A 15,426-nucleotide genomic window follows, 5' to 3' on the forward strand; every position below is an offset into this window, starting at 1 on the left:
TTGAGTCCTTCAGGCTTGTTTGAAACCTACAGGTAAGTGTGTTGGAGCAGGGTTGGAACTAAACTGTGCAGGGCTTCGGCCCTCCAGGAATTGAGTTTGACACTCCTGTTCTAAAGGGATAGTTCACCCAAAAATGTAATTCTGCATCATTTACTTACCCTCCATTTGAGTTTCTTCTGTTGAACACACAAGAAGATATACTGAAGAATGCTGGTAGCCCTATTGGCTCAGTGTTTTTATCCACTATGGAAATCAATTGGTGTTAGTAACGAGCATTCTTCAAAATATCTTCTTTTAGGTTCAACAGCAGAAAGAAAATCATAGAGGTTTAAAACCTGATCTGAGCTGAGAGAGAGGTCATTTTTAATTTATTTTAGTGAACTATCGCTTTAACCCTCTGGAAGTCTTCGGTCATTTTAGACCAAATAATTTTGGTTATTGAATTTTAAAAAATTACAGAATCATCAGAACGGTCTAAACTCCTTGGGCCCTATCATACACCCGGCGCAATAGTTTCTATTGCTAGTTTCAGCTTGGCGCAAGAGTCGATTTGAGGTGTTGCACCACGCTGTTTAAATAGCAAATGTATTTGCGCTCATATGTGCGCCCATAGGCGTTCTGCTCTAAAAGGAAGCCGTGTTGAGGCGCATTGCTGGCGTGTTGCTATTTTGAGAAACTATAATAAATTTTTCAATAGAGCAGAACAAAGCGGGTCTACAGTCAGCGCAGAGTGCGTTAGTTGTGCGCCTCGCTTACACACTGCTTAATACACACAAGATGCAGAGCAATACGCAAATATCTTTACATATGAAAAAGAATTAATATATTAAGGATATATATATATATATATATATATATATATATATATATATATATATATATATATATATATATATATATATATATATATATATATATATATATATATATGATATAAATATAAAGGATTAAAATATTACAAAACATATTATTTTTTAGCCTACATAAATATAAAAACCACTGCCTTCATGCCTTCTTCATCTCGGGGGACTTTTTCAGTTTATTCGTGACAATTTGCTTTTGTGTAATGTTATTATTATTATTAGCAGTATTATTTATTATATCCATATTTATATTTGTTTTATTAAAAACAAGCTTAGATTTGTCCACCTGTCAGGTTTTAGACCATATGGTGCACAGCATGTGTATTTAGACATAACTCAGTTTTTTGAACACTCTTCGTTATTATTGTTCATTTATTCGTTTGCTGGAAATTAGAACTGAATTTAGAAAAAAGTTTTGAACAAATCTTTGCACTTAACAAACTAAATTAATTATTCATAGGCTAATTGATGTCTGTGCGTAAAAATTTCCCTATGCACGAGAGCAAAAGTGAAAGTAGATAATGAGAAGGCTCATCTCTCATTCTCGCGCTGCAGATGCTGTTTAACTGTTTTCTTGCTAGTGAAACGTTCAGTTTTTCCACTTACAAAGTCGTCATGTTAATAGCAAATGCGCTATGGCGCGACACAACTGACTCTTAAAGGGAATATGAGATGAGACTCTGATTGGTTTATTCTCAAAACACACATAACTCATTCAGAAAATAAGTGTAACGCTTTTAGGCAAGGCAAGTTTATTTATATAGCACATTTCATACACAGTGGCAATTCAAAGTGCTTTACATGAACAAGAATTTAGACCATGCGCCACGGCGCAAAGCGGATTTTTCCATCCTTATATTTGCAAAAGTGGATTCTGACACGCCCTGTAAGCGTTTGCGCCCTGCGCTTTGCACTTTGCGCATAGATCGTCAAAATAGAGCGCCTTGACTTTGTTATAATTTGGTATGTTAACACATATAGAAATTGAAGTCATGATTAAAGCATGCTTATCACACTTGTGGTCTTCACAGTCAAACATGTCCGCCATAGGAAATTAATGGGAAATACGACAAAAATATGAGCATTAAGAAAATATTTTGTTTGCAAAACTACAAATCCACCATGATGATGATTCAGAGTGTCTATCTTATGTGGAAATTAAGAAATAATAAAAAATAACCATTTAAAAAAAAAATCAATTGTTTTCAACAGGGAAAAAATGGATGTTAAATACTGTATAAATATAAATGATTTCAACAAAACCTTCTTGAAATTAAAAAAATAAATATAAAAAATATTATTAAACAAAAGTAAATTTGATTGACTTTACTGAAAAGAATCTGAGAGTAATTTACATGCATTAATCCCTTTTTGACCATTAAGACCACAAGTGTGATTCACAAATAAGGATCCCCAGAGGGTTAAAGAAGCAGCTTATGAAATATGAACTAAAAACCGAACTGTTTTAGTTGTGTATGCTATTAAAACATATTGTAACACAATATAACTCCAAATGTTGATGCCTATAGATTAATTAATGAATTAATAAATATAGTGAATTATTAAATGCTTGATTTGTGAGTCATTTTGCATTATTCGTTAAAAGAATCAGTTGATTCAGCAATGAAAAATATTTGTGAATTAAATTGGACTGAAGCAGTTACTGATTCCCAACCCTAATGATGATGATGAATACATGAGCGTCATGGGTAAATCCTGAAAGACGGATGGAGGAGGCACATGGGTGTTTGTGAAGATGAAATGGTTTGCAACAAAAACAATACAGTCGGGCAAGTTGTGCATGCGCGTTTATGACAGATGATGACAAAATGATAGTAATGAAAGAGCAATGATCGATGATGATGATGATGAATACATGATGGTTGATGGGTTTCTGATGAAACACAAAAGTGCGCATGCATTTTGCCATCCTTTTTTTCCTTTAAAAAAATTCATCATCCTCAGTAGCATTTACATCAACAATTACATTTCCTTCTTGGAAACAACATACCGGGTGTAATGAGCTTTGACACTAGAAAAAGATAAACAACATGTTATTTTACTGTGACATCAGCAGCTGTAAATGTGTTCTGATTCTTGAGACCAAAGATAAAACAGTACCAGCCTTACATGTGTTAGCAGAAACATTTCGGCTTTGTAATGGATTCGAGACGGTCCTCGCTGCAGCTACGTAATGGATGATCGCGTACACTTCCCCTATCCCACACCCAATCGTCACTGTAGCATGGGCTTTATCTTAGTGGGTGGTACAATGTCTACTACGTAGTGGACCTGGTCCAGTACGTCATCGTGGTTACAGCCTGCAGCGAGGACATCTTGATGAATTTGGAACACCGTAAAATATTGCTGTAAAGTTTAGAGTGATACTGTAAAATTAAACGTTACAATCGTGCTGTAGTTTTAAGTAATAATTAGCGTGATTAATAATTTACTGCAATTGTAATTTTACAGAATTACTGGCATTTCTTTTTTACTAATTTACAGTGTGCTTGTAAATTTTTCTGTATTACTGGCAGTGTTTTATTAATTTACAGTGCGCTTGTAAATTGCAATGAAAGATGTGCAATGAAAAATTACTGTAAATTTTCTTATGACTACTATTATTCTTCTTATTATTATTAAATTACTCACAACCCATAAAACCCCAATAAATTTAATATTTCATGTACAAAAAAATATATATCTTAAATTTATAAATATAAACCTTAAAAGTTAAAGTTTTATTGGTAAAATTACAAGTGCACTGTAAGTTAACAGTTACAATCTTGCTGTAGTTTTAAGTAATAATTAGCGTAATTTTTAATTTACTGCGCTTGTAATTTTAAAGCATTATTGGCATTTTTGTTCATTTACACTGCACTTGTAAATTGCAACAAAAAATTTGCTATCAAAAATTACTGTAAATTTCAGAGCACTATTTTATAGTGCATAATGGCCATAGTTACTTCTACTATTATTATTATTAATAATAATATTATTATTATTATTATTACATTATTCACAATCCATAAAACCCCAATAAACTTAATATTTCATGTACAAGAAAATATATCTTAAATCTGTATAAATCTTAAAATGTAAAGTTTTACCGGCAATTTTGGTTACCGGTAATACTGTAAAATTACAAGCGCACTGTAAACTAACAATTACAATTGTGTTGTTGTTTTAAAGGATAATTAGCATAAATATTAATTGTACACTTGGACTTTTACAGTATTATTTTTGCTAATTTACAGTTTGCTTGCAAATTGCAATGAACAATTTGTAATGAAAAATTGCTGTAAAATTGGCAGTATAACTTGCAACTCCTAGTGCCAGTAATTCCGTAAATTTCTCAGCAATTTTTTACAGTGCATAATTCCCATTATTATTATTATTATTATTATTATTATTATTATTATTATTATTATTATTATTATTATTATTATATTACTTAAAATCCATTAAACCCCAATAAATGTAATATTTCATATACAAGCAAATATATACATAATTGATAATAATAAATCTTAAAATTTTAAGTTTTACTGACAATTTCGGTTACCGGTAATACTGTAAAATTACAAGCGCACTGTAGACTTTTGTAGAATTGTGTTGTTGTTTTAAAGGATAATTAGCATAAATATTAATTGTACACTTGGACTTTTACAGTATTATTTTTGCTAATTTACAGTTTGCTTGCAAATTGCAATGAACAATTTGTAATGGAAAATTGCTGTAAAATTGGCAGTATAACTTGCAACTCCTAGTGCCAGTAATTCCGTAAATTTCTCAGCAATTTTTTACAGTGCATAATTCCCATTATTATTATTATTATTATTATTATTATTATTATTATTATTATTATTATTATTATTATATTACTTAAAATCCATTAAACCCCAATAAATGTAATATTTCATATACAAGCAAATATATACATAATTGATAATAATAAATCTTAAAATTTTAAGTTTTACTGACAATTTTGGTTACCGGTAATACTGTAAAAAGTGCATTGCAAATTAACAATTACAATTGTGCTGTAGTTTTAAGTAATAATTAGCCTAATTATCAATTAGGGTGCTTGTAATTTTACAACATTATTTTCTCTCTTTTTTTGTAATTTAAAGTGCGCTTGTAAATTGCAATAAAAAAATTGCTGTGAAAAATGACTGTAAATTTCACAGCAATATTTTACAGTGCATAATTCCCATAATTACTATTACTATTATTATTATTATTATTATTACATCTCTCACAATCCATAAAACCCCAATAAACTTAATATTTCATGAACAAGAAAATATATGTAAATCTGTAAATATAATTCTTAAAATTTAAAGTATTACTGACAGCTGTGGTTACTGGTAATACTGTAAAATTACAAGCGCACTGAAAATTAACAAATACAATCGTGCTGTAGCTTTAAATGATAATTGTCCTAAGTATTATTTTTGCACTTAAATATTTATGGTATTACAGGCTTTTTTTATTTTTTTATTTTATTTTTTTTTTTTGGCTTATTTACAGTGCTCTTGCAAATTACAATGAACACTTTGTAATGCAAAATTGCTGTAAAATTTACTATTAATTTTGGTTGCCAGTAATTCCGCAAGTTTCACAGCAGTTTTTTACAGTGCATAATTCCCATTATTATGATGATGATTATTATTTTTTTTATTATTACTATTATTATTTTAGCAATCACAATCCATAAAACCCCAATAAACTTAATATTTCATGTACAAGCAAATATATCTAAAATCTATGAATATAAATCTTAAAATGTAAAGTTTTACTGTTGTTTTACAGCACACTTGTAATTGTTCATTTACAGTGCATTTGTAATTTTACAGTATAACTGCAATTTTTTGTTAATTTAAAGCAAACCAAAATTACCAGTAATAATGCAAATTTTACAGCTTTTTTTTACAGTCCACGATTTCCATTATTATTATTATTATTATTAAATCACTCATAATTTATAAAACCCCAATAAACTCAATATTTCATGTGCAAGAACAATTTAAATGTATAAATATAAATCCTCCAATACACTTCCAATAGTTTAGTCATTATTTCTAATGCAAATAACACTATAGTAATCCATAGAAAATGCTATAGTGTCTGTGAACAATACTGTAATAAAATATATAACCCTATGTTAATGAATGCTACAGCATATGGCACTATTAGCTATAATGAACTGACAAACTGTAATAAATACTGTAGTAATATTTAATGTTTCCTACAGTATTGTAGTATAATATACCTTATATATGTATAAAAGTATCAGGTAATATGTTTATATTAATATAGTTGTATTCATGCAGCAACTATAGAATAGAATTACCACAACAGATGAATTCAAGTACTCTAGTATAATTCAAAACACTATAATAGCTATTATAAAACACTATAGTAGAGTTTGATGTGGGTTTGAAGATTAATTGTATCCGTCTTGTCCCAGTACTTAAGAGTCAATGTTCTACATGTGTAGCTGTGTGTGTTTTCTCACATGTGCGTTGGCTCCCCATCAGATCCTCGCTCTCCGACTCATCGGGGTAGATGGCTGTGACAGTGACATCATACTCCGTGTCTGGGTCTAATTCAGTCAGAAGGTGGCTTGTCTCTTCACGAGCCAGGATTTCCTACAGAAGATCAAGTCTCGCGTGTTAACTGAGAGCGTTCATTACATTTGTGATTAAAATGTCATTAGGTGGTACACTCCTAAAAATAGGTTCTTTAACACCCATGCTTCTATTTTCTATTGGAAAAAGGACTGAAAAGTCATACACAAGTACCATTACTTGCTTAAAAAATGTAGTGTAAGTAGAGGGGGCGAAAATATTCTGTTGTTAGTAGTATGAATAAAAAGTAGCAGTTTTAGAAGTACTCAAGGATAGTGAGTACTGAGTCTTATGCCGTGAAATTTATTCCAACACAGCTTAAAGTTGATGTATTTACATAAAAAGCTAAATCTGTGTAAGTTTAGAGGAAAGATCTGAAAATTTGTTTGAAAACGTAACATTCTGTAGTGCATTGAGTTACAAAATAGTCACTTTTTATTTGTGTAGTAATTTATTTACGTCATTTTAGACACTTTCAGTGCATAAAAAGTTGATACATTTACATACAAAGCTAAATCTGTGTGACTGTAGAGGCAAAGATCTGAAAACTAGTTTAAAAAGTAACATTCTGTTGAGTATTTAGATATACAAAGAGTCTGCTGAGTCTCTCAGTAGTTGTGTGAAGTAATTTTTTGTATTATCTTAGATAGTTTTGATGCATGAAAGTCAAAGCTAAATCTGTGTAACATTAGAAGCATATATCTTAAAATTTGTTCAAAAACGTAACATTCTGTAGTGCATTTAGTTACAAAATAGTCTCTTGGTAGTTGTGTGTAGAGATTTTTTCTGTCATCTTGAACACTTTTAATGCATGAAAGTTGATAAATTTACATACAAAGCTAAGTCTGTGTACCTTTACAAAAAAATGGTGAAAATGGTTTGAAAACGTAACATTCTGTAGTGCATTAGGTTACAAAATAGTCTTCAGTAGTTGGGTGTAGAGTTTTTAGCGTCATCTTAGACACTTTTCATGAATGAAAGTTGATACATTTACATACGAAGCTAAATTTGTGTAACATTAGAGGTCAAAATCTAAAAGTTAGTTTGAAAACGTAACATTCTGTACTGCATTTAGTTACAAAAAAGCCTCTCAGTAGTTATGTGTAGGGATTTTTACCATCATCTTAGACACTTTTAATGCATGAAAGTTGATGCATTTACATACAAAGGTAAATATGTAACTTTAGAGGCAAAAATCTGAACATTTGTTTGAAAACGTAAAATTCTATAGTGCATTTAGTTACAAAATAGTCTCTCTGCAGTTGTGTAGTGATGCATTTACATACAAAGCTAAATCTGTTTAACTTCACAGGCAAAAATCTGAAAATTAGTTTGAAAACGTAACATTCTGTAGTGCAATAAGTTACAAAATACTCTTAGCAGTTGTTGTGTAGTGTCTTTTTTGTGTCATCTTAGACACAATGCAAGAAAGTTGAAGCATTAACAAGCAATGTCAAATATGTGTAACTATACACTGTAAAAAATTTTTTACAGAAAATATCACTAATTTTTTACAGTATTTTTTTGTAATATCAAACTCTTTTCAAAACTTAGTAAAATGAAAAAAAAATCTCTCTAAATTAACAGTTTGACTTTCATTTTAGGTACTTTATCATTAAAGACAAATTACTGACATTTTTGTTTTTTATACAGGGAAATTAAAGTGTTATTCATACAGTATTTTTCTGTTATTTTAAATTATATTCAAAGGTCCGTAAAAATTACAAACAATATCTGTAAATTAACAGCACGACTGTTATTTTATGTACTATATAATGACAAATTGTAGCAATTTTCCTGTTTTATACAATAAAATTGCTGCATGATTTACACACTGTTTTTTACAGGCAAAGCTAAATCTGTGTAACTTAAGCGGCAAAAATCTAACTGTGACAATATGTTAATTAATAGGTTATGCACTTTAAACCCTGACGAGTGGCTCCAGAATACACGTGATTTGTTTGAAAACGCAAAATTCTGTACTGCATTTAGTTACAAAACATGTTTGCTGTATTTATAAAGTGTTCATGTCTTGAGGTCGGCCTGTCTGATGTGATTATTCCATGCACAGTTTGACTGGATGGAATCATGGGACAAATTATTCAGACAAGAATGCAATCACTGAGAAAAAAATAAAGTTAAAAGAAAGTAGTGAAGTAAAAGAACCGATACAGCACTAAAAATACTCAAGTAAAAGCACACCTTCTAAAACTATAATAAAGCATAACTCAATGAAAGTAACTTGAGTATCTGTAATTCATTACTTTACATTGAATGAATGTCAACTAGCTGGCAAACGTACAGATTTTACGTTCTCTCTGTCGCCCTTCTTGGACCATCCGATGCGGTACATTCCGACGTCTGGTGCTCCATGCTCCCATGTGGCTCTGAATGAAGTCTGGCCAACCTCAGAAAACCTCAAGTTTTTGGGGGCAGGAACCACATCTGAATGTCAACAGAGAGGGTATATGACATACAGAAAACACTGGGACTGTGAAGTTGACAAGTTGGAGCAAGCAAGCATGTTTGGTCACACTTTATTTTAGGATTCAATTCTCAGTATTAACAAACCATTAACCATTGTGTATTGTTTAAATGGACTACCATTTCATTATGTTAGTGGCTGTTTATGCCCCATTGACTTTAATTGTAATGACTTATTTATTTGACACCATATAATCATGCATTCTTGATTGTAGGTGGTTTTCCCAGTTGGGAAGAGGTCTAATTTTTCATTTTTACTGTCGATCATCAGTTGGCAGCATTAAACCTTTAGATAGGCTTTTATTAGAGTAGTTTGGTTTAGCTATTGGCTAGGATTACGAATATAGAATAAAAACATGCAGAATATGTGCTTTAAAAGTACTAATAATCAGCCAAAATCTTAATAATAGGCAGGTACTAAGTCACTAGTTAATAATAAGAAATTGGTCCCTATACTGAAATGTTACTGCACGTTCCTATGTAAAGGGGAGCTACTTGTGGATCATCTGGAACTAATAAATGATTCACCCGTGGGACTGATAAAGTCAAGTTATGAACATACAGTATGCACGTGGCTTGGGTAAGGGTGGCGTCACACATGGCAGCCATTATGCAGACGGAGGGGAGCTTGAAAAGACTTGCTGAAATAGCAGGTCTTGTAACCAGCAAGTCACACAGTTGAACACCAGCGTAGCACAAACAAAAACCAGCAGCAGTGAAGCAACGCTGCTGCCAAACCAACATCATCAGTCAATAGAGTCGACTCGGAGAATCAATTGCGGATTTGAAGCTCACCAGTTATTGCAGTGCCAAGCATGGGATTTCCTGAACCCTCGTCGTAAACTGGAGTGACGGCAACATCATACTCGGTCTGAGAGCGCAGGTTGGTAAGAACCATGGTGGTGATGTCACCGTTGACCTCCAACTGTCAAACAACAGAATCGACATGAACGCGTTTGGCGGGTGTTAATGTTAAGCCCTGGATGTAATTCACTTACCAACTCGGCTATAATTCATAAGTTACTTAACTAATTACTTTTTAAATGAATGTTTCCAACACTGAATATATATTTAATATATGAGCAATATCACACGAGTAGCAGTGTGCTATGGCTGTATATCAGCGTGCGTGGGCACGAGGCTGCAGGCCGAGTGTCTTAGTGCCCCACCAGTGCTGATATACAGCCATTGCACACTGCTACGAGTGTGATATTGCATTTATACAACAGTTCGACGGCAAAGTCTTGTACATAAAAAAATAAAATCTAACACAGAGAGTCTAAAACCCTTTTGTACTAGGAACTACTTTCTTCCGCCATTCATGCACATCTGCAGCTGACGTCAGAACAGCAGAAGCCGTAACTAATTCACCAACGTCACTTTAGGGCTAGTTTTTGAATGACTCTCTATAGCGTAATGTGAAGCGACGCTTCTGGTGTATGACCCCCTTTAGGTGATGACAAAACAGCAAATTTTGCTCACATTGTAAGATTATAAGGCTGAACATGACTTGAAATGCCATTCGTCTACAGAGATTTCTCACCAGACTGCTGTTGTGTTTGCGATAAGAAGGGACAAGGCTGAATCCACCTTCTTATTCACAGCTTCTTATTGATTCTATCCAGTCCATCTTAAAAACCTCAAGGCTTCAGTTTTCCAGCTTTTTATTCACGCTCAAAAGAACGCACTGAGCAAGGGCTTATTGTGAGGTCCTGGCACCATCTTGTGAATAGACAACATCAACCGTCTTTGGCCGCCGACGAGGTCTCAGAAATTGTAAATATTTTAAAATAGGCACTATTCTTACAAATAAACCACATAGTTGCAATCTAAACAACTACATTCTCGACTAAAAAGTTTGTTGTCTAACAACAGTAATATTTGTCAAACTTTAGCCTGCTTGTTGCTTGCTGTATGTGGGGGGGGGAGTAATACACAGAGGTGAAGGGTGTGTGTGATGTTACTGGCAAAATATTTCATGGCTATCAGCCAATCAGATTCAAGAACCAGACAGAACTGTTGTATAAATTTGTTAATCGGTTTATGTATATATAGCTGCAGGTTAACTATGCTTATAAATAGTAACTTTAACAATTGAAGGTTATTAGTTACTAGCTTATATTACTTAAAGTAATTAGTAACAAAAAAATATATGATAACTTAACAACCTAACTTTTCTGATTTTGTATGTTAACCTTTTTTCAAAGCTACTTTGAAACAATAATTATTGTGAAAAGCGCCATACAAATAAACTTGATTTGAATTGAATTGAAAATGTAAGATATGTATAGGTAGAGCAACCGACTCCCATGTGGAAGGTCGTAGCACCGGCGGGGTTACATTGGTGCCGTGACCCGGATGGGAGTGAGGTTTAGGGGGGTGAGTGTAACGGAGGCCAGCTAGTGCAGGTAAACCTCACTCCTCTGACCTCTAAAGATGCTCTAGCGACAGACGCTAGAGGCCATGGTCTTTAGCTTCCTTGGTAGAGCAACCGATTCCCATGCAGAAGGTTGTCGGTTCGATACCAGCTCGGAGCGGGTTGGGTGGCGTAGGATCGGCGGGGTTACACTTACTGTCAATGTAAATCAATGTAATGCATCCTTCCTGAATAAATGCACTGGGCCCCACTTTATATTAAGTGGCCTTAACTAATATGCACTTGAACTGAAATTAATAATTAATTACAATGAACTTATTGTGTAAATACGTGTTTATACATTGAACGTATGCTTGATTAAATACCTGCATGTAATTACATCTGTAATTACATTTATAATTACACCGTTAACCATCCCTTAAACGTACACACGCCTAAAGCCCCGTTTACACTAATGCGTTTTAGTTTGAAAACGCATAAGTTTTGCTACGATTACACCATCCGTCCCACACTATGCCGGAGTTTTCAAGCGTCGAAAACGAAGCGTTTTGGAAACGCCGATGAGGCCATTTTCATTCTAAAACGCTGCTGCTCCGTCTCAGTGTGGATGAGGAAAACGGAGACATCTGAAAACGGAGGCGGGGCTGCTGAGATTTTCTACCTGATTGGGGCTTTTGTGTCATTGCGTATCCTTCCCTTATTCGTCAAGCCCCTATCACATGACTATAACACATGGCTTTAACGCTATTGGAAGACAGCAGACCAGTCTTCACTGTAAACAACAACACGGACACAGAAATAGCAGCGGCGTTTGCACTATTGTCTGTTTTAGGCGCCATTGTGCAGTTATTCATTTGTTACGTTTAGTAACAACTCGACCTCTTCGTTGGTCAACAAAAATACATCTCTTGCTTTCTTTGCCATTGCGTTCATTGTTCAACCGGCGTTTGCTGACTTACAATAACCAAATGCCGAGCATGACACATGCTTTCTGTTTATACTAGAACGCGCATGCCCAGAGTGCGCGAATGGTCACGTGATATACATTTTTGGCGTAGTGTTGACGGGGATATGTTCAGAAACGCTAGTTGAAATGCTAGTGTGGACGCGGATCGTTTTTTATCTAAAACGCCGTTTTAAAACTAAAACGCACTAGTGTAAACGGGGCCTAAGTCTGTCCATAACCCATATCCCACCTCAAGAGCACCTCAAGTGTTCTGCAATACATTACGAACACATCAAGCACATTGTATTTATATTTTAATGTAAGCACATAGCAGTTAAGGACACTTGATATAAAGTACAACCATGCGTTGACTTTGTAACAAATAATGCACGGGACATGTTCAACATTTGCTGATTCTTTCATTTTGATGATCTTACTACACTCAAAAAAACGTTCAAACTACTTCTTTAAAATAAGCTGAAACAACACAATTCTTGGTGTATTTTTGGGGGACAACTTAGTTGTTTTATGTTCAATCAACTTAAATTTGTAAAAACTAATAAGCTATCTTAAATCCTTCATGTTGTCCCAACCCAAATTGATTGTGTAGAATGTGAATTGCACATTTCACTCACCTCTTTCAGTTCCCCGTCCTCTCGCTTGTACGTGATGATGTATTTCCTGACATTCCCAGGAGCCGCATCCCAGGTCAGACGCATAGAGCTGTGGGTCACTTCTGTGATTTTCAACTTACCGGCTGGAGGGAGAGGCACTACATCGGACAGACAGATTTACAAGCACATATAATACATATTGACAATAACAAATGGAAACCATCAGAAAGCATTGAGAAGACTAGCATACGAGTGACTCCTCTGTCAATGAGCGGTTGGCTGGCCGCCTCTCCGTGCAGGGCGAACAGGGAGATCGAGTACGCCGTGTTTGGAAGCAGCTGCAGTAGCTGGACGTCATTCACATCTGCACCGACTCGCATCTGCAAGAGGGAAGTCCACGTCAAATTAAATAAAGTTGGCATTAGTATGTAAGTCTATCAGGATATCCAAGCTTGCGTGCTACAACATTCACATTTGGAAGATAAAAACAACCAAAGCTTACATACCTTTGTAATCACTTAAAAGTTTATTTAATATACTTACTTTTAAAATAGAAATAGAATTATGCAAAAGTATTGTAACAAGATATCCATAATGTTTGTTTTGTTTTACACTGGGACAACATACACACTCTAAACAGAAATGCCAACTGACCCAGCCGAGGCTCGAACCAGCGACCTTCTTGCTGTGAGGCAACAGCACTACCCACTGCGCCGCCAATATTACAATTTTAAAAAAATTAACAAAGAAATATGAAAAATACTTTGTTTTTAAATGCTAATTTATTATCATCCATCAAAACTATTAAAAATCTGTTAAAACTTTTAAATTAAAAACTGTAGTAACAAACTAGCCAGCTCATTTCCTCAGTCAGAATATGTGCATTTTAATAATTAAAGTTGTCTTAAAACCTTCTTTTATCAGTTATTTTTACAATTTAATAATAATAATAATAATAATAATAATAATTATTATTATTATTATTATCATAATTATAATTATAATTATAATTATAATAATAATAACATTTATTTAACCAGGTAAGTCAATTGAGAACCAGTTCTCATTTACAATGACGACCTGGCCAAGAGGCAACATGAAAAGCAGATGCATTACAAAGGGACACAATACACTAACAATTTCACAAATGCAGATAATAAAATATAAAACCAAAAAATAAATAAATAAATAAAAACAAGCACAGTGATCTTGAACTATTGACTGGATTGAATTTTTAAAAGATGATAGAGGAATGAAAGTGCTGAGCTTTAAGGTCTGCTGCAGATGATTCCAAGCATCAGCAGAAGAAAACTGAAAAGAGTATCGACCAAACGAAGTACGAACTTTGGGTATGCAAAGGTTAATGGTTAAAATTTATGATGGCATACTGGCAAAAATGGTACAAATGAGCTCATATAGGTGACAAACTCTGGACTTTGTCAATAGGGGGTGGGTCTTTCGAACCACCCGAACCCACCCTTTACATATTATGTGATTCATGTTTTTATTTATTTATTTTTTTCTCATTTATTAATGCTTTTGAATTACATTATGAGACCTCAATCCTTCTTCCAAACACTTTTAACCTTGAAAAGTAAAAAAAAAAAAAAAAACGGGACTTTTATGAACATTTTAAATAGTGTAAAGTGATATGTAGTCTGGGTTGGTGTTGTATATTACACTGCCTATTTCACAGACTTATTTCTCTATATTTTTTCTTACATATTATTTCAACTACTAAAACGTCCATAAAAGTCACTTTGTTAAACTGTAAAGTTGAATTTTAAACATAAAAAGTCGACAGAGCAGAGATCAACATCCCACAATGCAATTCACAACCATAAATAAACGGTAAACACTTGTGAATCACAAAATACACTGTCAAAATACACTGTTAATTAACATATTTTTACAGTTGAAGTCAGAATTATTAGCCCCCAGAATTATTCACACCCATTTTTTCCCGCAATTTCTGTTTAACAGAAAATATATTTTTTCAACACATTTCTAAACTTAATAGTTTTGATAACTCATCTTTAATAACTGAATCATTTTATCTTTGTCATGAAGACAGTAAATAATATTTTACTACATATTTTTCAAGACGCTTGTATACAACTTAAAGTGATATTTATTGGTTTAACTGTGTTAATTAGGGTAAGTATGCAGGGGTGCATTTCCCAAAACCATCGTTAGCAACTAAGGTCGCAAGTTCTGTTGTTACAAACATAGTTTGTTGATTTGGAGTTTCCCAAATCCGTCGCTCCCACTAACATTCGCAAACTGCGACTACCCTCCGGAGCTGTAGTTAGAAATGTAGTTCCTGGCTGTGTTCTATTTCCCGTTTTCCTCCCTATCCCTAAGTAATTTGCTTTCAAAGTGTTTTTATGGTTCAGTTTTAGCGATCTTCATGTTTACAATTGTGCTCCCTTCGCAGTGCACTTTGAAAACATTGATGTCATTTTGAACACAGCCTCATGGCGAAAGCTATAGGTGATCTGTTATTTAA

General features: G+C 33.6%; 2 protein-coding genes across 15 annotated transcripts in view; one reads left to right on the plus strand and one right to left on the minus strand.

Annotated features, from left to right (window-relative positions):
* Positions 1-15,426, minus strand: part of col12a1b (collagen, type XII, alpha 1b) — a 230,408-nt gene that overhangs the window by 122,850 nt on the left and 92,132 nt on the right. For 8 of the 14 annotated variants that reach the window (XM_073933733.1, XM_073933736.1, XM_021468712.3 and 5 more), the window contains 6 exons: positions 13,168-13,297; positions 12,939-13,075; positions 9,776-9,905; positions 8,799-8,941; positions 6,385-6,517; positions 2,875-2,895 (listed from right to left, as the gene is read on the minus strand). In XM_073933733.1, the coding sequence (XP_073789834.1) occupies positions 2,875-2,895; positions 6,385-6,517; positions 8,799-8,941; positions 9,776-9,905; positions 12,939-13,075; positions 13,168-13,297 (694 nt within the window). The remainder of the gene's footprint in view (positions 1-2,874; positions 2,896-6,384; positions 6,518-8,798; positions 8,942-9,775; positions 9,906-12,938; positions 13,076-13,167; positions 13,298-15,426) is intronic. The other 6 variants (XM_073933734.1, XM_073933737.1, XM_073933729.1 and 3 more) reach the window with 1 other exon arrangement.
* The window catches only part of LOC141379466 (uncharacterized), a 275,167-nt gene that overhangs the window by 106,835 nt on the left and 152,906 nt on the right, over positions 1-15,426 (plus strand). The window lies entirely within an intron of this gene.

This window comes from Danio rerio, chromosome 20 (genome assembly GCF_049306965.1).
Source record: "Danio rerio strain Tuebingen ecotype United States chromosome 20, GRCz12tu, whole genome shotgun sequence".
In the NCBI taxonomy this organism is placed as follows: domain Eukaryota; kingdom Metazoa; phylum Chordata; class Actinopteri; order Cypriniformes; family Danionidae; genus Danio; species Danio rerio.